The 24,224-nt window shown below is 37.5% G+C and overlaps 1 protein-coding gene across 3 annotated transcripts in view; it reads right to left on the bottom strand.

Moving 5' to 3' along the window:
- PIP4K2A (phosphatidylinositol-5-phosphate 4-kinase type 2 alpha) overlaps positions 1-24,224 on the bottom strand; it is a 105,203-nt gene that overhangs the window by 65,337 nt on the left and 15,642 nt on the right. The window contains exon 2 of one of the 3 annotated variants that reach the window (XM_032696845.1): positions 19,842-19,948. The exons of the other annotated variants lie outside the window; for them this stretch is intronic. Within the exon in view, the coding sequence (XP_032552736.1) occupies positions 19,842-19,844 (3 nt within the window). The 5' untranslated portion in view covers positions 19,845-19,948. The remainder of the gene's footprint in view (positions 1-19,841; positions 19,949-24,224) is intronic. 3 annotated transcript variants of the gene reach the window in all.

Below are 24,224 nucleotides of genomic sequence, written 5' to 3' on the forward strand. Positions count from 1 at the left end.
TGCTACCTTTTGGAACCTGAATGGATGAGATTTCTCTAATTCCCAAGCAAATAGAATTGTATTTTTTCACAGCAAGGATATCTACAGTTGCTAAGCAGTCATCAAGAAAATGGAATAATCTTTAACACTTGGCTAAGAACTGCCACGCCTAAGCATCAACAAAACTGAAAAAGTACACATTATTTAAAAGAAAAGCATTAGATTTCTTTTTGTCTTAAAATATTTTCCTTCTTTAATTCAAGTCTGTAATGACAGGTTTTCAACATTTACACATCTTTACCAGATAAATTTACTGCCTCAATACAAAAGAAAACTCATAACAAATTTTATATATTTATCAAATACAAACCAGAAGTATCCTATCTTGGACACCCAGCTATAAGAAAAAAATACATTTACCGCAGTGACCCAAAGCATAAAAAGAAAAACTTAAGTCTAGGTTTGCAGAACTTCAAAGTTTGAAGCAACAAACAAATAGTGAAGAACACTATCTCTGTCTAGGTTTACAGTTGCAGTTATGTATGACCATCAATAAACTCTTTATCAGCCAACAAACTTTATATCACAAATATATCACAAATCTGAAATTCGAATTCAAGCGGCAGTGCAACCAAAAGCTCTGCTGAACTTTTCAGCTAGGAAGATTATCCTTCCAATTCTCATCTCTGCTTTCCTTATGCTGAAGACATCTTTGCAGGCTTCAAACACAGGAAGGCTGCCAGCACTGCAAGGACGTCTTCTTGTTTTCAGGCTTTCTGTACTGCCTCCCTCCCACTTCTACTGCCTAGTAGTAGATAAGTCCAGAAGGCAAGACAGATCAACTAAAGCCAATTTTGAGGAGAGCTGCACTTGGCAGAATACAAGAATGTGTTGTTTTTCTAGGGTCATAATCCACGGAAAAAAAAAAAAAGAAAAAAAAAAGAAGTAAAAAAGAAATGTTTTGGACCACAGTGTGTAAACTTAATGGGATAAAGATGACTCATACAGCCCTGGCTGGTTCAAGTGACCTCAAATACTAACACAGATACCATCAAAGAAAACACTAAATAAATACACATTCTAAAATAACATACCATCTATCTGCCAGTGCTAAGAATAGCCTTGTACTAATCTCTTAAAATACTGAATGATGGATAAACAGATGCTGTCATACTGTGATCTCTCTAACTGTAGCACTGATTGCGCTTACCAGACACAGGACTGAAAGACCTAGAAGCGAGAATAAATATTTTTGTTCCATATTTGTTCCTCTGCCTAAGAGGAAATGTCCTCCATTTGCTCCAACACAAGGGCCCCTGAGCATCACCTGCTGTGCAAATAGGCTCTAGAGGGACCCATACATAGGTATTGACAAAGAATTGAGATAATTTATCCCTCTCTGTAGAAGCAGAGGTTTTGTTTCTCAGTGATTCCTTAATGAAATAAAACATGTTAAAGAGAGCATGACTAGTTCTGATGAATCCCACAAGGAAAGCAGCCAAATTTCCTTGACAGTAAGGTGGAATTAAGGACTGGTGCCAGCCAGGATGGCATTTGAGTTACTTCTTTTGAAGTTTTAGTACACATGAAAATTGTATATAAAGAATACTGTATTCTCATATTATTTTACTTTCGTTTACCATCTGAAAATTAGTAGTTTTATTCAGGTTGTAATGTAGTTAGAGCTGGCTCTGCACTTGATAGTATCACCAGAAAACCACAAAATGAGTCTAATTTACGCCAGCAAAAAGTTACACTTCTGCCATTGTAGCTTATTTCATCTCACGAGAGCCAGAGACATTGGTACAAGCTGTTTTGGAAGGAGTAGTTCCACAAGCAAATTGAAAACACAGAACAGCTCTTGTCTATCAACTCTGCTTGTGCACCTGGGTCTTCTGCACCCAGCCTTCCATGTATTTTTGGGTGCCTACTTTAGAGTACTCCTCGCCTGGATTTCAGGAACATCCAAGTTAAACAGCTCCCACTGAACTGTGTTCAATTTTGGAAAGTCTGTGCTTCCAAGAACTAGCTCGACGATGTTTCTGACTGAGGTTTGAACATGGAGAAAAACCTTACCAGCAGAGATTTATTTAAGTCATTTTTCAAACTGAAGTAGCATTAATTGTCATTGAGATCTCTCTTAAGTTACAGTCAAAATAAAAATCCACAACAGATATAAATAAGCTAGCATTAAATGATGAATTTACTGTTGACTACTGGTACTGTGCAAGACATGTTTTTTCTATAAAATATATGGCTCTTACAGCCCCAGAAAGTAATTAAAGGTCAGTGACATAAAACAGGAACAACCTGAACTTTAGAAAGTACGAATTTTGCTATTTAAAGAATCTCCTGATAGAGTAAATGCTGGAGAGTGATATGAAAATAACTGTTGTCCAATTTCCCTTTCAGAACCTCTAACCCACAAACTGTCATCAGCTTTAAGTTTTCTTTGTTTTTGAAAAAAAGGAACAATATTTTCTGAACTAGTATCACTGCAATAACCCTCTTTCAGCTCCTGAGACCATCTCAGCATACCAAACATTTCAGTTCTGTTTTAATGAGTGCCCCGAAGAAAGTAAAAAGTCCAGCCCACAAGGAGGACTTAAGGCTCCACTCAGAGAGAAGAAATGTATTTGCAGTAAAATTATTGAAATGCTTATGTGGCTCCTTAACGGCATCTATCCCATCTTTATACAATTGATCATTTTAGTATTTTTTGTAGCAGACTCTTTGAAAGGAGGGTGCTTAAAGGAAAACTGAGCTCACAAATTACTGGCTTTGTTGTTTTATAGAACCTTGGGAAAAACACAAGTTTAATTTATCCTTAAAGCATGCACTTTGTTGTTAACACCTTAAAAGTATGTTGGAGGCATTTGGTGCAATAAAGAGGAAAATAATATTTAAAACATTAAGTAGATTGTTTCAACAAAGAAAAAAAATTATGTAACTTGCTTTTTACTTTACTAAGACTTACAGATTACATTAGTAACATAAGGAAAGAAGGCATCTGAGTAGCAGGCTGAATTTGGCCACAAAGTGCTTTTTAACAGTACACTTAAGTGCCCTGCTTACATTAACGCCTCCGGGCAAGCAGTAAAACCATAAGCAAATCTGGCATTCACTAGCTGAGGTGGAGGCACTTCCAAAGTGGTTTACTTGGGTGCTTTTACTAAAAAAGAAACAAACACCCCACACCCAAAACAACAGCGAGGCACTTCACTAGCATCTACTTACCGGTCAGACTGGTTGCTTTTTCAGTTACTATTAAACATTTTCCATTCACAAGTGTAAATTAAATCCAAGATCCAACCTGCCAGAGGTTGTTACTAGTTGACAGCTATACCGTGACCATGAAGTGCCTGAAGTGTTCACACCAAGTTAAGTTAGCATCCTCTTAACCTCCTGTCTTCTTTATCCGCTCCAAAATCAGCCTTTAATACTCCTGATTTACAGGAAATACAGAAAACACCTACAAATTTCTCATTTGCTTCACTTTCCTTCCTCTATCCTCCTTTAACAAACTTTGGTCTTCCCCAGGCAGAAATTACATTATTGAAGGATTTAACTGTAGGTTGCCTTAAGATTCAATGCAATAATTAAAGCTGTAAGTAATTTCTGCAACCATTAATTGAGCAAAATTCAACTGACCATGGAAATAACATGAGATGAGGCATAAGGCTCAGGGCACTTATCATGGTGGAGATCTAGCCAACAATAAACTGAGTCCAGAATGATATTGTCATGGTGAAGTGTTTAAAACAAGCCATAAGATATTATGCCCCTAGAGCAGAGAAAGGGGTGCTTCAATTCCAAGTGGAGTTGAGTGTGACAAATTCAGCTCTAGACATCTGCTACTGTAGAAGCACAGAGGATTTCACTTATCATTCCTTTGCTACTCTGCTATTCAAATATTTGCAAAGCACCTACTTACTGGGAACTATTATGTAGTATGAACAATTTTTGGAGACCAAGGATAAAGATTGTTGACTCTTATGCAAAATACATTTTACCTTGCAGAGAATATAAATACAGATAGTCACATGAGCAAACAGCAAAGCGGACATGCAAAGGTGCCAGGAGAAAAAACTCAAACCAGAACAAGCAAAAGGCCTGTGAGCAGCTGCTCTTTTTGCAAAGACTAGACCTGTGCAAGCACTTTGAACTAATAGTAATTCTCACTGCAGGTTGAGGAGGGGGAAGAGAAGGAAGGAAGAAGATGAAAAAGTAAAAAGCCTTAGTTTTGGTTTCTTAATCTTCATTTGATGTGATTTTTATACATAAGCATGTGTCTTGTCAACACCTTTGAACATGAAATATGCAGTGCTATTGACAAAAAATATTTTCCTGGTTTCAAGTCTACATCTGAATTATTAGTCATTTACATTGTAACTAGCTTGAGATCTGTTCTCTTTTTAAATAAGTGTATTATTTTTCCTGAAGTCTTAAAACAGTATTGTACAACTAGCCATGAATTGTTAACTGTTTTTTAATAATAGGACAGGTAGGGAAAAGGCAAAAAAATAAAGTAATTAGCAAAAGAATCCTAGACTGGAAAAAGCAACTAGTAAACATATTTATACTGCCAAAAACTACTTACTCTTTCCTGAAGTCTTAACCATGCCAGAAGACTTTCCACCTCACGTGGAGTGAGTCTAATTCTTTGATTAGTGTATAATTATTACCATGTGTAATTTTCATGCAAAATCTTTCTATTTCGTGCAGCAATTTGCCCCTACTTTTGCTGTAATTTTAGAAAGCCTTCTAAAGACTTTAAATATAAAATCCTGGATGTATTGTTTAACCTATAATCACATCAATTTTGATTTAGTGAGATTTTTTTGTTCATTAGTTAAGAGATCTGAGTTACTGAAAACGAAGAGTGAGTGCTGCCATTCAAGGAGAAGTTGTGCTTTTCTTATCTGTCACTGCCTGAATGAAAATATTTGTAGCTGGAGCACTGCGAAATGGTTAATGAACTGAAGGTATTTAACTATACCTTTAGGAAGGATTTGATAGGCCTTAGATCAACTCTTTAAAAAAAGCAACACATATATCTTAAGAGCACAGAGGCAAAAACCTGCTGTCGCTTTGGTGAGGAGCCATTTAGCAACATGGTGATGAACAACCTGCAAAGCAGCCTTGTGCTAAAAATATCCACTGTTTTCTTTTTCTGGAAAAATCAAAACACATTCAAGCTCCAGAAGCAGTAATCTACCTTATCAGAAAAGGAAGAATGCAACTGATAAAATACAGTAAATATAGTTTCTATGTGCAATGTAAATAATTAACTGATTACAGGTTGGATTTGCTCTTTGAGAGGACCAGGGCAATCACAGGAGGATGCTCTGTTCACAATGCACAGTCACTTGCCTCCCAGTGTTACAGCTCCAGTAAAGATCTCTGCCTTTCGGCAAAGCAGCATTTAAGTCCAAACATCTTGATTTCCTTCTCCCCCTCCCTCTCAAACTGTGTTCTGCAGGAAGCCTTTGACTGGGTTTGACATAAAAATCCATGGTTGTGGACATAATCAAGATGAGCAAGCAATTATTATAAAAAATGTGTAAGAGTTTACAATCACGAAAAAGATTCCTTGCAAATGCTTTTTGGCAGTCAAGAATGGGGACTCATCTCGATGGTACTGGTACCTTTTTTAAATGCACGTCAGGGTCTCTTCCAAAACAATCTCTCGGTTTTCTGCTGAATCATCAGTAACTAAGGAAAGCAGAACAGATTAAACTAGTTTAACAGCAGGCTTTTTGTGGGTAGCCTTCCCTTTCTATGAAATGCCACACCAAGACACTGGATTCATGATAAAACAAGCCAAGGCCTTTAAAACAGAAAGAACAAAACAATTCTTTCATCTAGAAGAGGGAAAAAAAAGCCTCTGTTGTTTGCATAACAGAATTAACGCTGATGTCAATATTCAGTTTCAAGACAAACTAATACTGCATGGAACCTGCAAGGTAGGACAGATTCTTTAAAGACAAGATCTTCAAAGTAAAGGTGCCTTTGACTGGAGTCTTAGGCGTTCAGACAGGTAAGCAGTGTTGAAGAGACCCTTAGTGTTTCTGAGTTTGACATAATTACAGCCATGAGTGTCTTGGCCAAAATGTAGCAGACTGGTGTTCCCTGACACCAGACAGGATGCACAGTCATCATGTTATAAGCTCCTGTATGACTTTTTATCCCAAAGCTGGTGGATAAAAAGTATCTGCAATCATGTCTGTGGAGCTCCCTCATAAACACACTGAAATAAAAAGGTGAATCAGATGCTCAGTGTTTGTCTTCCCATGTAGCCAAGAAACTGAGGGCTAGGTTGCAGAATCTGAACTACAGAAGATTAATGGAAATACCCACTGACACTGACAGGTCAATGGGAAGAAAAGCCAAAAGCTGTAGAAAGAAAATAAATGAAGGAGAGTGAAACTCGATGGTAGGAAGGAAGAAAGCAAAAAAAAATCCAGGCAACCCCCAAGGTATCAGCATGACGCTCAACCTAAACTAGCTATTTTTAGAATTACAAGTTGTTTTGAACAAATCATCTGCCCAACTATCTTTGTAGTCGTGCATGTTTCTAAATAAACAAACCAACAGAAGGTTACCTGGCCTTTCATACACAGTGATTTGGAAGGGAAACAAAAGACTGAGCAATAATATGAGTAAAACGGCAATCCTACATTGTAAGTAAAGCACTGCAAATTCAACAGTGTTATTCTTGTTCCAATCTTTTCTGACCTAAATCTTATTATTGCAAGGAACAGCTAAGTCAGCTGCTTTCTGAATTAAATTTAACTGCTTTTCTATAAGCTGAACAACAAAAATTGTAAAGCCTCAGTAAGAAGAAAGGACAAAAGGTCCCCCAAGTGATATTCCCTTTTTCCCTGAAAACCACTTTCCATACAAATCATTTGTTGTACCTAATATCAACGCAATTTTTGGTGGAGAGTTGCAAAGAGCCCAAGACAATCCTAGTGCATCCCCCCTCTGTGCTTCTCCCCTCGTTCCCCACTCACCCCCAGCCAGTCTCCTGCAGGTGTTCTGCTCTTGCTGAGCCACAGGAACAGTGACTGTGATTCCTCCTTCTCCTTTCAGTAGGTTAACTGGCTGAAATGGCTCACCACTGTAACATATCAGTGCCAAAGCCAGCACTAGAGAGAGGGATGGGATGATACATGGCATGATGGCAAGCAGTATTTCCTCCTGAGCAGTCCACAGCACGACCCCACAAGAGTCCTTCTGTCCATTTCAAGGCTTTCCATTCATTCATTCATGCCAAATTATCAACTGGATCTAAGCAACTGTGTCTTGCCTCAGACTGAGGGGGACTTTTTCAGGAGACCAATGGGACATGACTGTGACAGTCTAAATTGTTGGACTACAATTGTAAATAAGCAAATGACATAACACATGCCATATAATTTTCTGAAGCTCCAGAAATTTGATGAGATCTAGCTATAGCTTTCAAAGACTGAATTAATAAAACTAATTTTTCTCAAATTATTCTGCATTGCTATGCTAGCAGTAGGTTCTAGTATCTGATTATTGTGGAATATCTTCAGTTAACCAAGAAATGCAATGATGCTTTTCCTCAATATTAAAAAAAACAAACACAAAACCCAAGACAAACCACCAACAAAAACAAATGTTTGCAGCAAATCCCTCTATAACTTGCTTAAACAGGGGTATTTAGCGTTGTACATGGAGTCTATAGTTTATTAAATTTTTTACTTTACCTCTTCAAATAATTTCTAGTTATTTGAAAGACGTAAAATAAAAATCTTTATGAACCACCACATTTATTGGTTGATATTAACTCATGAAGTAACTGCCACTGTACTACCTACATACACCCATAATACATGATTAGTACTAGAAAAATCACATATTGTTAAAGTTATGTCTCACTGTCTGTTTAAAGGCAGCATTAACACCAAACAGTGTGAAACTGCACAGTCTTGAGTAGTAAGCTACCTGTATTTCCCTGAAAATATCATGAAATCAGGGATTCTTATGAGAAATCCTGTATTTAATTATAGCACTAATCTTTCTGAAAGCTTAAAAATTAGTTTAAAAGTACCCACCCCCAACTTGAAAACATAAAATGCATTAAAAGCCCCTCAGCTGGCTCAGATCTTATAAATCAATCCAAATCAATCCTCAACAAGATATGGAAACACAAGGCAAGTTTTTCAAGTTTCCTCCAGCAGCAAGTGGGAAGCAAGCTGCAAAGCTGGGAACATACATGCAAGTACCTTATCAGACCCAAAATTTTACTTAGGTCTAGACAGAAGCAATAGGAGCTCACACAGGTATCTATTTAATAGGCCCCACCCACACAGCAGTGAAACCCTGCCCACTTAGAGGCCTCACCTGGGCTACAAAACCCACTCCAGCAGCTATAAAGATTGCACTTTTAGGAAGCACAGACCTAAGTATTGCTCTTGCACTTACACTACTAGCAGTAGCAACAGGGTAGTCCAAGTACTCACACTACTGTCAGTCAGAATACCGTCAGTGTTCGTAAGGGTATTAGAAATCTCTTAACCAAGTGAGGAGAAGTCTTTGAGCTGGATGCTACCTTCCACTGATGGCTTAATCTCAAAGCAAAAAGAACGAGGACAAAAATAGAAGGGTTGAGCCTGCCTTCAACTATTATTATTTCATTATTTTAGTACATTAAAAAAAAAAAAAACAATAATACTCCCTCCAACTCAAGAACTTGAAACTACACAACAGTTTTGTTCTCGTGATAAATATTATCACTGCAAACAGATGCAAGAACCTTGGAGCAGACTTTTCTAACAAGTCATTTTATTCTCAATTCAGCCTTGTTTTGTCTTTTCAATAGGAGTTTCTCATGTATACAAATTGCATTAAATTTCTTGGAGATCAGCGACAAAGCTAGCATGAATTCGAGATCAGCATTTTTTCCCCAGAATTGATAGAGAAGATAACATTTGTGCAAACCTACTGGAACATATTGGCACATGCTCTGCCAACTCCTGACTTTCACGCATCCCTACTGTGCATTTTGAGAACTACAGGGTGCTGCAGCAAAACATGTACTATGACTGAATTAAAGGTTTAAGGACTTCTTAAAAAGGAACAAGTGCCAAGCTTTACTAATTATCCCAAAGATTTCAAAGTAATGAAGATATATCTAAAAATATGAATAGTAAAATCACCCCACAAAATATTCTCCCCGTGTCCTTGACTACAGATTAGGACTAGAGGAGATGTAGTGCAAGACTGTAGAGTTTGACTATATTTCACTCAATATACACTTTCAAACTTTTAGGTGCCTGATAAATAATAAACTGAAGATCTAGAAAAACTGTATTTTACAGATTTTAACAGATTCATATTGAAGTGCAGTTTATGAAATTTAGAGTAGGCAATATAACAAAATACTACAGCCTTGTTTTCTGTCCTCTCTTACTGAGTAACTGTTGATGAGGAAACTACGCACATTAAATGTAAGAAGCTGACTGTTCATTACATGAATAATTTCTTCCACATGGAGGAAATCCCTTTATTCATTCCTGAAGCACCATCACTACTGTGGTTTGGTATCCTAGGCTTTTCAGAGCTCAGTCCCATCCCATCTCTGGCTGAGTTACCAGGGAGCACAACATCACACAGCAGCAGTTACTGTGCCTATGGGCTACCAGTCTGACCGATCTTTTGTTATTCTAGGGGAGAAAGCACCATTTCCCAAACCTCTAAGCTGACTACAAATAAGATTGCTGTTCCTCCTACAGTATTGATGACAAGGAAAATGCGGTGGCTTGTGCAGCTCCTTCGAGGCTGCTGGATAAGGGCAGTTTTAGGAGATTAACTCCCACACCACCAAGCACTACAAGCTGTTGGGAGTGTTTTGGAACAATCAGGACCACTGCCACCTGCCTTGCCACTCTCTTGTAGCTAGTCCTGCTACAGCAAGGAAGTGAATCCTGACAAGGACAATGACAACATTCAGAAATTACCTGAGAGATGCAGTGATTTTTTTTAAAGCATCAGAGATGAGCGTAGGCTAACAGAAGCAGACTATGCTGCTCTGATCACATACTGCACGACGCCAGAATGAAAAGGAGTATTTTTCTTCCCCTCTGCACAATCCTGAGCTGTAGAGATCACACAATACCACAAGAATCCATGTTCTGTTTCATGCCAACTATCATCAGCTGACAGCACGGTAGAAATCAAAGGATCCATTTAATTGCTAACCTCTTGTTATCAGATCAGCTGTAGATGCTGCTCTGACAAGGATGCACGTAATTTAAAAGAGCACACCACCACAACGGGAATGACTTGATATTTCTCAGGAAGATAACAGTGCTTGTGTAAGATTTTTTCCTTGATACTACTGAATTTGTTATTTTCAGTACTCCTTCAACCCATAAAACCAGATTTTGTATTTGTATTTTGTTTGTTCTGGTGCTTTATCAAACCATCACATTTTTCAAACACTTCTACTGAAAAAATGCAGAAATTACCATTTTAAGGAGCCTTGCCTGTTTTTCTTTTAAAGTCTACAGCTCACTAGCAGCTTATAGCAGTATCAACATGCTCCAGCATTCCACATTTTGTCTTTGGAGGCTCCACTTACTCTGTGCAACTAGATGACTGAAAAACTTTTTACTGGTTATTGTATCATATAAAAAACCCAACTTTTACAGACTGTGATACAAATGTATGGAAGAGCAGAAATGGGCAACAAGAAACCCAGAAGCTTGAAGCTCCTGAGGTCTACCTGCAATGAATTAAAACACCATGTTATCTCAAATGTATCAGAGAATATAAAGAAGGATTAATACAAAGGATTACTGAGACGTAGGTACAAGTATTCAGCTCTCAAGCAATGGAGCACCTCCTAATCCTGCTACAACACAAACTACAACTAATGAGTGAGGTCTTTCTTGGGAAAGAAAATTCAGTCCTAAAACATCTACTGCTGGTAAGGGTAACAATATCCTTTGTCATTTACATAATTTTTCTCAACATGCATTATTTTCTGGCAGAAAATGTTCAGACAAACAAATTAACATACTCATTTTTCCCCTCAACTTCATACAAAAACTATTATAATGATAAAGCTTCATAAGGAAGGAGAAAGCAGGGCAGATAACATCATTACTGAGATATACAACTTGGTTAACAAACATTTTTAACCCCTGAAGAAACAGTAAAAATGGGAATTGAGTGCTGTTTCTAGCACCAAGAGAGCTATGTAGAAAATTTTTCTCAGGTGTTTCCTGCTAAGCAATCTTTATCTCAGAGATGCTTATAAAACGACCAAAAAAACCCCCTTATTGTTCACCTAATTCACACAACCAGGTATCAAAACAATTACTAGCATTCTTTTTATTCTTTATTATTATTATAAGAGATGGTTAGGATAGAGAGCATAAATTCAGGCCATTACTAGGATTGCAAACTGACCTGCTCATTGGGGTATATCATACGAGTAAAGACTATTTGATTAAGGAAAGTCTGAAATCCCACACACAGTCACAGCTGCACCAATTCCTGCTGTAGGAACCTGTGTTATTTGCTATTTACTTCAGAAACACACAGTCCAAAAGGACAGCATTCATTCTCTGAGTAAGCAGTAACTGATGTTCTATTCCATTTCCACGAGCTATTTAGCTCTGAATTTCATATTCCCTATGTTTTTAAGTTTTCAAAGAAACTTGTAAACAAAGCACTGTATTCTAAAAAACAAGTAACTTATTGAGTAAAGGTTATGCTACAACTGGCTCACTATTGTTTTCTCTGGGGCCTCAATATTTAGGGTTTAGAATGAAAGTTCAATGGAAATTATTGTCAGTTTGAATTCTTTCATGAAATCTTCAATTGCCTACTCACACAAAGACGTTTTTTCATTGTCGCAGGATCTGTACCAGCCATTCCCATCTCGGGAGGAACATGGTGTCATTAACTGTCACACACAGTGCTCTGAGGCTACATAAACACCACCAGGCTGGTCTGGTTTCTGCTCTTTCTCCATTACTACAGAGATAACTATAGGATCTAGACTAATTTACATGTTAAAATATTTAAGTGCTGGTCTGTAAGCTAGATTTCTTCTAATTTACCTGTCACAGAAGAGTGTTTTTCTAAATAGTCATCATTTACAAAAAGCATTTAAAAAGAGAGGCATGATAAAGTTGTTACAGTTGTTATTTATGATCCATTTAAAAGTCCTGCAGTATTATTTTAATCAAAATTGTAAGAAAAATGTGAAGATCAAATTCCTTTTAATACCTCAAAAGCATGCATTATGAACAGTCAGTAACAAAATAAGACTGAAATGCTTTAAAGGTAACCATACAGAACAGTAATCCTCCAGTCCAAAATGGAAAATTGCAGTGTAAAGTGATTATAATCCTAAATAGAACCATGGTACAGTCTGACCCTTCTCTACTTACAGGAAACAACCCCATCCCCCATTCCAAACCTTGAGTCAGATGCTATCATAACAACTACCCTGCATGGACAAGAATTTTACAGTAAAACTCAGCTAAGAAAATAAAACAGACTATGACACTAATGTTAAGATGTAAAATTTCTATTCAGAAACACCTGGTCTATGAGCACTCACAAAACAACTTAAAACTTCTGGTTTTTAGGTTCTAATGCATGTGGATTAAAATGCACAGCTGATGGGAATTGAATATATTAAACACCACCACCACAAACCAGTTTGCACCCGTTACTTCCCCTAGATTTAAGTGGCTAAACTCTGGCTTGTGCAGCAGCACATAGACCTGACCTGCAGTGGTTAGTAGAAGTCCTGCACTACCTGCAGACCAAACACCTGTACTGAATAACCATTGCAAAAATGTGAATTGTCTTTCTACAGAGGCAGCAAGTCTTGAGCAGGTTGTTTGATAAACCAGCTCTGTCGTCTTTCAGATTTTTTAATAAAATACTTTATTAATATGAGGAAATGAAAAACAAAACTTTCACAGTGTTGTACAGAACAATGTCTGATGGTTTTGTTAAGAGAATTTTGGATTACTTTTTTCTTCTCATTTGTCAGTCATGGTGATGACAAACGAATAAGAATTAGCTATGTTCATCAACCATGAATAATTAGCTATGCTCATAAACCATATTTACATACTTACATAGTAATATGAGTATTTTTGGTTCTGCAGAAGTATTAAATACTGTTAAGTCCTTGCTTTTTAGCAAGAAAAAAAAAGGTTATTTTCTAGAATGAGGTGCAGCTTCCCTTTCTCCTTGTCCTTATATATGGCCTACATACGCTTAAAGGATTAAGTTTCTAAGATATCTTCAAGCTTTTCTGTGGTCTAGTTTTCCTACAGAAAGGAGACACAAAACACAACACATCTTGGTTTTCCTCCTTTGCCTCTGCATCTAAATCCTCAATAGTATATATGCACTATCTCAAGCTGAAAACCATATTTGTGATATCACACCTAATCACTTGTAATCTTGAAGCCTGTTCAGTAATAAAGCAGGAGGAGGTCAGAGGAAGAGTATATTTCAGAACAGAAGACTACTGTTGTGTAAAACAGAATGGGTACAACCTGAAGGGATGCATCAACTATGTCAAAAATCCCTTGATTTATATAAAACATATTAATCTTAATGCTTGAGCTCTATCATTTTCATTTACCATTGACTAAATATACTTTCCGCTGTATTAATTTTACTTTTTTTGTGTTTTGCTATGTAATAGGGTACATGCAAGCACACATGTAAACTTGTAGAACACAACGAAACCAAAGATTTCCCTGACTTTTCAATAGATTAGAAAATAACGGTTGACCGTTGTTACCAAAAAGCAGCTTTTTAATTCGGAATTTGTATAGCTTACTGAAAAACAGTTTAAAAATGGAAACTGGCTAAAGATAACTCCTCAAACAGTCCTGACTAATGGCTTTAGCAAAGCTACATTTTTAAGTTATCTGTGCTTTGCTACTGAACGTGGTTACTTTTAATCACTATCTTTCAAGATTTTGGAGATAGCATATTTCATTCTCTCATACCTCAGTTTTATTCACATGTGGAATAAGAAAGGAATACTCTTGTAGTTTTAAATTACTGAGCTAAATAAGCTTAAATTAAACAAACAAACAAACAAACAAACCCCAACCTCTCAACACCTACAAATAGGCCTCTGCCAGGCAAAGCTAATTTTAACAGTCTAAAGGCTGAATCAAGATATTCGCTGCAAATGAGCTTTTATTTCCAGTTTAATATTCTGATCTTTAAAATCTGAGAAAATAATACCTTACAATACTTAAAATTTCAACTACTGTAGCTACTGGCACTAACTTTCAACTTCAGAAAAAGATTGTGACAGTGTTGCCTATTAAGTCAATTAAACACTTAGAAAACACACAAAAATATTTTAAAATGGGTTTTCAACCATATTGTGTAAGAGATGACTGGTTGCTTGAGTAACTTATTAGCATAAAGGCATTAGGTGATGCCTTCATTGGCATCTCCTTTTAAAGAGACGTTTGTCTTCTCCAAAAATCATTGCCTTTGAAACCCTAGGCAAAAATGTCTATTTTTGCTATTTTTATCCTTAACCATACATTTCACTTCCTGAAGTACTAGGACAAATTCCTGTGCCTAGGTGGGGAGATGTGATGAGTACCAGATTTAAAGAGGCTGGATAGAGCACCCACCTTCCCAAGGCCAGTGGTAGCCATGGGGGGAATGTGAAACAGGGATGTACCTTCACATCTCTGCTTCAGATAAAGCAAACACACATCCAAGGCACATTTTGCTTTTGCAGGCCAAACTCTGGGTCCAGATAAAGCTGCTAATAGTCCGTTTGGCAGCAGAGTCAGATCTGGGACAACAGGGGAGTACCAGAAATAATTTTTACATTGAGTTAGGAGAAAAATCAAGTCCCTTGTGTTCCCAAAGCCATCAGCAAATGGACAGAGTGAGAATCAGAACTCCATTAGGATCAGTTAGTCTTATTGATTTAACTGGAAACTAGATAAAGCCTTAGATATCTGATTCTATAACAATGCTTTCTACTGTGCTTCAGTCAAACCACGGCTTATTCCATAGGGAAGCCATAGTACACCTTCTCATAAGAATCACTATTTTTCTGTCATTTCAGTTCTTACTGTATTTATGTCCAGTAATGGTCAATACATGTTAAATGGGAGTAAAAATTCATTAGAGAAAAAAAGCCATCTTGATGTTCTTAGCACACTCTTCATTTTCCTATTCAAAAATGAAGTTGAGATTATTTACATGTTCAAGAAGATTTTGTTAATATTAAAAGCTCAGACTTTACTGCTACACATTAAAGCTGATGGCAACTGTTGTTAGAAAGACCCGGGCAGTGCTGGCAATCAAGTGAATACAGACCTGCCAAAACAAACCCATAGCAAATCCTGGACAAACCAACAACCATTGCTTGCTGCCGTTTATTTTCCTGTTGTTTTACTGTAAGCACTTACCCCTACCATCTGTTTTGTACAATCTTCTCTTGATAGGTATCTAAAATGGTATAGCTGCAAGAGGATAAAAGGGTTACTGTCTTGAAAAAGCAAAATAAAGCTTCACCCCCCTCCAAGAAAACAAAATTGTTTCCACTATTCCAAAATCCTTACTTGCTCTAATAACATAGAAAAATCTGTTACTACTGAATTTTAGGGTGCAGTAACACTGGTGTGAATTTAGTACCTTCTGCTAATTTATAAAAAGCCTTATTGTAAAGTTTCAGTTTCTATGACCACTGTTGGCATCTGTTTTTATGTAAGACCAAAGTTAAAAGGTCGAGTCCACACACTTGCAGAAAGAAGCCCATATATATAACCCACAAAAGTTTGAAGCTAAAAACAATCTCTGAATGAGTTCTCATTTTTTCCCCAGGTCTTACTTTCACGTACGTGGGAACCGGCAGTGGTTGCCCTGTTGATATTTGGTCTTTCACATTTTTTGGATGGAACTCACCAGCTGATGCTGCTCTGTAGGTATTAGGGACATGAAGTAAATTTAAAGGGAGGAACAATTTTCTTCCAGGTTTTAAATAAACGCTTATTTAAAAACCGGTCCGCTTATTTTCAAACAGCCTCTTTTGTCTTTTGCAACTCCGTCTTTCCACTAGGAAAAAGCCTGTGCTTCCAGCCACACTTGCCTCATGCATTCAATAATTAGCTGGATACAGCAGGATTAATTCTGACCCTCAAAACAACACAAGTAGGTACTACTGCTTACTGCTTTGTAGTTTCAGAGAAAAGGATGGATGGAAGAGGAAAAGTGTCACATCACATCCCTCTTCCCCACCCCCCCTTCATGTGAAATCACTCAGATTACTTCACATCACCCTTCAGAAATATAGTTGTTGGGGACAGTTGTTTTTCTGTAAGTGGGGGGAGGAAGAAATGAAGGGCAGGAGAAAGGCAGCAATGGGTGGTTTGTTGTTGGTCTCCGTTAAATTCAGCAGCCAAAGCAATCTGCTGGGCAGCTGCTGGTGCAGCCAGAAGTAGGATGGAAGAGGTGAGACCTTGTGATGTATTTTCTCATGGCATATGGTTCAAGTCCCTACACTATGAACACTGGTACCTAGACATTTCATACATGCATTTAATGCACTCTCCAAAAACTGAAAGCAGCCATCTGAACACTTCATCCATCTGGAAAACTGGACGGGCACACTCTGTTGAAGTCAGTGGCATGGAGGGCAAATCCCACTCTTGGAGAGGAGAGGATCTTCTTAGATCAGCATCTCAGCTTACCTGCCTCTTACATCTGCCTTTATGCATTTTAAGAAAGTTTCAAGGCATTACAGAGCTCTTACATTTTCTTTTATTTTTGATGCTTCATAGTTTGATTTTCCCTCTAGACAAGGCAGATGTATTCTTAATTTTTGGGGGGGAGGCACTGACAGCTGTTACTGCTGTATTTAGGCTGCAAAATATTAAGGGGAAATACTAATTCAACTCTCAAGTGAAAGTATTTGTAGACATAAAATCAGGCTGGGGAATCAGTCTTGCAATATCTTCTCCCATGCCCTTTAGCCACCATCCGCTGAGCGTATTCTACCCAATCCAGCACTATTAAATAAAATTAAGCTTGTGTTCCTTCTAGAGAAGTCATCAGATAAGACTATATAAACAAGTTACTCCCTTTCACCTTTTTTCGATTATGATAAATAAATCTACACTAAAACGTTTTTCCTTCTAAGCAGCAGAATTAAGTCCAACACAGGAGTTCAACAGAGTTTTCAAGAATGATAGTTAATGATTGGACCAACTTTGCAAAGATAGGATTCCCTAACCAGAAAATGTTGGTAACCTTACAGATTTTCAAGAGTTTAGCACCTCCTGAAGGTGTTGCTAAAATTTGAGACTGGATATCTATCCTTAAAGAAGATTCTACCTTCTTGTTCTTTCTCCCTGCATAAATGCAAGAGATAGGTAGAAGCAAATGGAGAATAAAACTAAGTCTTGTATGTGTAGAAGCGTATACATAAGTGATTATAAACACTTCATGTTACTGGACCTAACAAGATACATCAGCATATTAGTAAACTACTGGAGTCTGAACTGTAGCCCAAGTCCTTTAATATACTTTGAATCCTTAAAGCAATTTACAGAGAGCAGGAACATGTTCAGCTAACAACATATCACAGCAAACCTGTGTGAGGCAAAGGTGTCGTACAACCATAAATTAACTGCTTTAGAGTATGCATCAAGGGGCAAGAGCAAGGGAAGAACCTCTTACAACCCTAAACCATACCCTAAATATCCCCAAATCAAACTACAGATTAGAAGTCTAACAATGCAGACAGTATTTTTTCAGGACCACTACATGTAACAGTTTTGCACATTTCAATAACACATTGTGATGCCACTTGGTCAAGGAACAGAACCAATGCCGTCCACATCCATGAAGCCTGATGCTGAGCAGCTCACAGATTCGACTGATGCCTTTGGTGGCCCTGATGTGCCAGGAACAATTCCCTTCACTGACAGGTAGCCAAGGAAGACAGAAGTCAAATTTTCCTTTTGTACATTTAGATGATTCAAGTTGACTAATGAAAAGTAAAAGCATTGTCTCAGTTTCCATTTGTAGACTCATCAGTACAACTTCTGACACGGAATGCTTGCTCACAGAAACAGACCCCAAAAAGCAAAATTACAGGGCAAACCAAAGATGACAGAATATGTTCAGACTACAGTGCCGCAGTGTGTAGGCAACTTGCTTGAATTTCACATGAAATTCAAGAAACATAAAAAATAGGGAAAAGTTACCACATAAAGGAAAAAACTTAAGTACATTTTCATTCTTTCTCAGGCACAGCAACTAGAGTGACAGACTGCTGACAATACATGGAAATTTATTTATAACTGAGACTGCATATGGTCATATCAATGAGATTTAAGAGGTTTTATATCAAGAAGTATGTCTAACTTCCAGCAATATCAATTACTAGTTTTTCAAGTCATCTTTTCTTGTAAGCTCAGTCTAAGCAATTTAAATTTTAGTTTTACAAAGCACATAAGATCTGCTTTATGATAAGAGGGCAAGAGAATCTGATCATAAACTATCCAGAAACTACAAGTCCACCATGAACATAATGAATTCAAGGCATTTAAACTTCATGCTGTCACTTGAAAGCCTTTTTTAAATTAAAATATTCTAAATAATTAAAAAAAACTTTTACATAAATAAGAGTACACTGAACAAAAAGCCTTTAACTGCACATCACATATTATAGAGAAGTAAGTAAGTAGTCATTAATTGATTTCCTTTAATACTTGGATGTTCTATGTCATCTTATGCTATGGCTTACTAACTTCCTTTAAAGGTAGTGAGGGACCCTCTCAAGATTCACCCGGAAATTAGATAAACCTGAATCAGTCTTATAAACATGGTTATTGACCCTTGAAAGTCTTCACAAGCTTGCAAGACAGGTTTTCTTACAAAAGTCACACTGACTTTTCCCAGGCAGGGACCATAAGAAGTAACACTTCTAACTGGGTTGTTTCCAGCACTTGCAAGTGCTACAATCTCCCTTACCTAAATTCTGGCATCATACCTGTCATTCTCTATACTCCTGGCACCACAGTAGAGTTATACAAGAATGTACATGCCATCAGCAATTCTGCTATTTTGAGTTTTTTAGAACCAGAGTGAATACTACCCTGGCCTCGTACTTTGCTACTGATCACATTATCAGCTACAGCCACAAACTTCTCCTGCCTCTACTGTGTCAGACCCATCAGCTAAGGAATCCCCCACAAAGAAAAGTTCAGAAACGGAAACACTTCAGTTTCCTCCCCAATGAACAAAGACAATTTAATTTCCCTGCAAAAGTTGTATCTATTGTATGTGCTCCATTTACACCCTGATCATCAGCAATTCCTGTAGGCAGTGTGAAACTATTCTGATCTGTAGGAAGAAAGCATTATCAGTTTTGATGAATTTTGTTAACCACAAACTTTTCACTGTGTTTGTACATTTAGACTACTAGACTCATGATTTTAACACATTTGAACATTTCTTCTGCTCTTTTTTTTTTGTTTCCTTTGAAGGCAGTTGTCTTGCTTCCAGTTGTCTCCTTCATACTACCCAGGTTCTTCTGCTCTCTTGTAATTCTGCTAGATGGCACACACTGGCACTCTGTTTCACAATTGATCTCCATCTCCTCACTATGCTCTAGGTTACCTTGAGAGATTTAGTCTTAAGAGTTGTCTGGTTACTTCCTTTTTAAGCAGCTTTTTTTCCCCTCCTATTTTTATAGCATCTTTTGAACAAGATACACTTTAAAATATGTATTTGATACAAAAAAAGACTAGAATGGCTTAAATCTTCCTTTAAAGAATGCAAAATAGTCTGTTCTCACCTACCATTTCTTTGAGCCATGCTGTGTGGTGATAAGTGTGTAGCTAGTCCACACCACAGTATGTGTTACACGAGCAGACACTTCCATTGACTCAAGTTAGGTTTCAATACCCTAAAAAAAAAGAAAAGCAGGGGCAGGAACGACAACACAAAAAAATCCAGACACACAAACAAGGATTTGATAAAATTATGGCTCTCCTAAATCTCTGCCAGATTGTTTTTTGTTTTGTTTAAACTACATAGAGTGGTAGCTGAACTTTATTTGTTCCCCAACTCATTCCCTCATTTCACTATATCAGCACTGGAATAAATCCAGTTTCCACATAAGTAATTCATATGTAACTATAACATTGCATTCAAATTATAAAACAAAACTTGTGCTGCACAACAACAGTTAAAGTCTACAAGAACTACAAATTGTTCATTTTCCCACCCACAGACTGCAGACTGTGCATCACTTCTTATACAAAAGAGATATGAATAGCTATAATTTACATCACAACATTAAATTTACATTAGTTATAGAATCAGTTTTCTCAGTTTCTAGAATAATGGTGCTCAGAATGAGGCTAATGCATTACAAAACAGGTGGCCTTGAAGTTCAAGAGTATAAAGGCAGGACCTTGATCTACCCACAAGACAAAATGGAGGTTCAGAAATATTAAAAAAAAAAAAAAAAATTGATTTTTTATTTCTGTAGTCTTTCCCAAAACCTCAGTGTTTAACCTAAGATTTTAGTACTTGGCATATTTAGCATCCAACTGACATTCACACTTCACTTCCAAATGTTCAATATTACTTCAGAGTAGAAGTAGAATACACCAAAAGAGGTGCATCTAACGTTCACCACACCACAGTAACTAACAAGTCACTTAACTTCACATTTTTCAGTGAAGGGCAGAACATAGCTCTCTAGTTTCACCCCCCTTACATTTAGTCTTAGTCTCAAAATAATTTAATTTTTCTAGCTCCTCTGCACAATAACCATTCCCATTTTTTTAAGAGTCAAGGTACTGTTCTGCACACAAGAGCCTCTCCTCACTTTAGAGTCTTGGTTCATGTCTTCAGTCTTGCTTAAAGATACAATGCTGTAAATATTGCTGGAGTATCATCAGAAACTCTTGAGAAGTTTAGCAGGAACTTCGAAGACTTGCTACGCAAACAGACTGGTGTCTATTCATTTCCAACAATTTGCAAGCTAACCAGCACAAGAAACAGAAGTAAGACTGGAGAGAGAAATGCAGCAATGCATCAAATCCATCTTTTTTTTAATAAATAAAAAATAATTATTTAAAGTTCATAGACTCCAATAACATATTGTATGTAATAGTGCCCTACAACACTGCAAATATTGCAGAATTTAACAAAACTAAAGGTATGAAAAGGTATTTAAAAAACACAAACCATCTATATGGCATCACTGCAGTTACATCACTGTACTGTAAAAATGACATTAATAATTGAGAACAAAACTTAACTAAACAAGAACCCAAAGAGCTTCTCAAATTGTTCAGATGGGTGACTTCTATTCCTCTTAGAGATACAGCCTCATTTGAAGGTTTTTCATCAGCAATTCTTTAAAAGAAGTTTACTGAGGCACAGCCATTCATTTTTGTAGACACTTACGCAGTTATGTTCTTGCATTAACTGTCTATGATATTTTCCATGAAAAGTATTACCTCAGATTTTATTGCTGAATTCAATTAGATTGACTCCTTGACCTGACAAACTCGTAATGCAAAAAAAAAAAAAAAAGAAAAAAATCCTAATGTACTTCTATGTAGAGAGCTGAAATAATCCAATATATAGCCACCTACTCCCTACAATCATACCAGCACTCACATAAATGCTACAGTAATCTACTTTCCCCTTCTCCCAAACTATTTGTGGTATCAATGTAAAAAGCATTTGCAACCTTTTAACAAGAGTGCTCTAGCAGAACTAGACTTGCCTTTGACATTAGCCTAGCAATTCTTATATATTTATTCTTTGGGGTCTGAAGTTTAGGAAATTCCGGATTTCTTCCAAATTAAATTAAAAGAATAACCTCATCGTGCCACCTTGCTTTAATACGTTCCTCCCTTCACTGATAAATCTGAAGTATAAGGGATGGCCCTCTCATTCCACTTCCTCACAACAATTTCAGCAGTAGTAAAGTGGATGAGCAATCGATCCAGTGGGCTTGCATCCAAAGTACCAGCCTGAAGTCTTGTCAAGGGCCCCATCGACCACACCACAGTTCAGCTATACTAGATTTTATTTTTTGTAACCAGTTAATTATGTCAACAATAGAACAGACTTCACATAACTAATGCAGCAGTGTTTCTTTGGAAGCTGCAAGGCTGCCAGCACAAATATTTCAAAGTTTTTACAACAGCTAGTTTTCATAGGAGAGCCCTAGAAAGTGTAACGCAGTGGCCTGCTGGTGTTTCAATCTTTAGTGTGCTTAACATATAGGAGAGATCCACATTGTGAGGATACTGTAAAGCTGCCTTTGAGTATTAAAACAGACTTTTAAATTAAATATTGTTAGAAAAGCACACATTAACACATACAGAAACAAGCCGACCAAGACTCAGTGGCCACAGCTGAATTTAATCAGAATCCACACTCCATTAGCAGCTGGAAGAATTCCAAAAGCCGCCTGTGCCCTTGGCCATCTGCCAAGACCACTGATTGTGTTTTAAGTCCCCTGAAATTACAAGGATTTACTTGAATATGGAATTCTCCACTCTTGGTATAGTATTTACAATTTTATTTGTTGCACAAATAAAAAGTAGCTGTCTACCCCAGCACCAATACACCTGCATGTTACAGACATGCACAGTCAGCCATGCTTAATGCCACCTAAACTGCAAACATGCTTTTTGCAAATGAGCAATAGGAAAGTCACTAGTGACATCTAATATGAACACACTATAACTAGCATCTAAAATTTGCATTACATTTACTGAGATAAAAATGAAAGTTGTCAAGAATTTACTGGCGCTATCCACAAGTATGTTAGAGCCAAGCACCAAAATTATTGTCCAAAAGTTCTGTTCAAGACCACTGTTCGTTAGTCATGGCATGTACTAATACATTGCTCTTACAATAGCACTGGGCAGAAAATGCTGAAAGGAGGAAGCATTACAACTAATCACAATAACTAAAAGTCTTTACGATACAACATGAACGTGAGATAAGTTAGTTTGGCCACATACAGAGAAACGTGGGGAGTGTAACATCTCCCAAGAACATCTGCAGATGCATGCAGCCACAATCCTCTCCGGAGACCTTCATGTGATAGTATTTTATTTATGTAAGGTATCAGAGACCATCCAGGTTATGAAAAGAAAGAAACAAAAACCAAGATAGATACTAATGACTAAAAACTCTTGAAGAAACAATGATAGAAAGGGAAGCAGAAAACACCCCACAAAGCACAATACTCGTTTGGTAGCAGATCCAGAATACTCTGGAAGTATTTGATGCTCATGTCCTATGTGGAGTCAACTCAGCTCTGACTTCCCCAAGCCCACACCAAGATCTGCCATCATTAAAGAAAAGGAAGAACTGGAATATTTGCACAAAGTGGGCATATCACAACTCAGACTAGAAGCTTCCCTTGAAAGCACATCAGCACCTAAGTACTGCCAAGTATCAGGTTTGATGTATGGAAGCCTAACACCATAAGAAAGTGAAAATACTCATTGTCAGAATAACTCCTTCAAACTCGGGAGGCTACTGTACAATACAGTGCAGCACTACAGCGTTAACTTTGCTCATCGCCTTCTCCGACTGCAGCTCCATGGTAGAGTGAGCCAGCTTGTCAGCCAGATCCAGCCTCTGACCCCTCTGGTATTCAACATGCCTTTTGTTGAGCTCAGCTGGTGACCTACCCAGCCAGTAGCCAGGAGCAAGACCAGCTCAGGCTGGTCACCTTTTGCTTCCCAGACAAGGTGAATGACATGATTTGCCACTTGGCAAGTGGGAATAGTCTTGCCTCTTTTTCCCCTTTCTACCAACCCCTTCAATCAGAAAGTGAGTCAATTCAGACTATGAACCCAGCAAAAATGAGAACAAAACAAAAGCCCAAAACATAGACTTTTTGCCAGATTAGTCTCTGGTCTTTTAGCAAGCTGAATTGATTTACTGGATGATCAGACAAACACTAGAGCCAGCATAAAATAAGCAGTAGGAATTTGGCCTCCTTTCACTAAAGCCACAGACACAGCTGAGAAGGGCTTGATCAGTTATTTATCCCTGTATCTTAAGCTACAGGTAGCACTGCTGATCTGCTGCAATTCATACTGATGGGACACAGTCTAATAGAAAGACTGCAAAGAAAATATAAACAGGTCACTCAGGAGAGAAACCACTTGAATTTGAAGCATGTTTCTTATTGA

Source organism: Chiroxiphia lanceolata, chromosome 1 (genome assembly GCF_009829145.1).
Source record: "Chiroxiphia lanceolata isolate bChiLan1 chromosome 1, bChiLan1.pri, whole genome shotgun sequence".
Taxonomy (NCBI): Eukaryota; Metazoa; Chordata; class Aves; order Passeriformes; family Pipridae; genus Chiroxiphia; species Chiroxiphia lanceolata.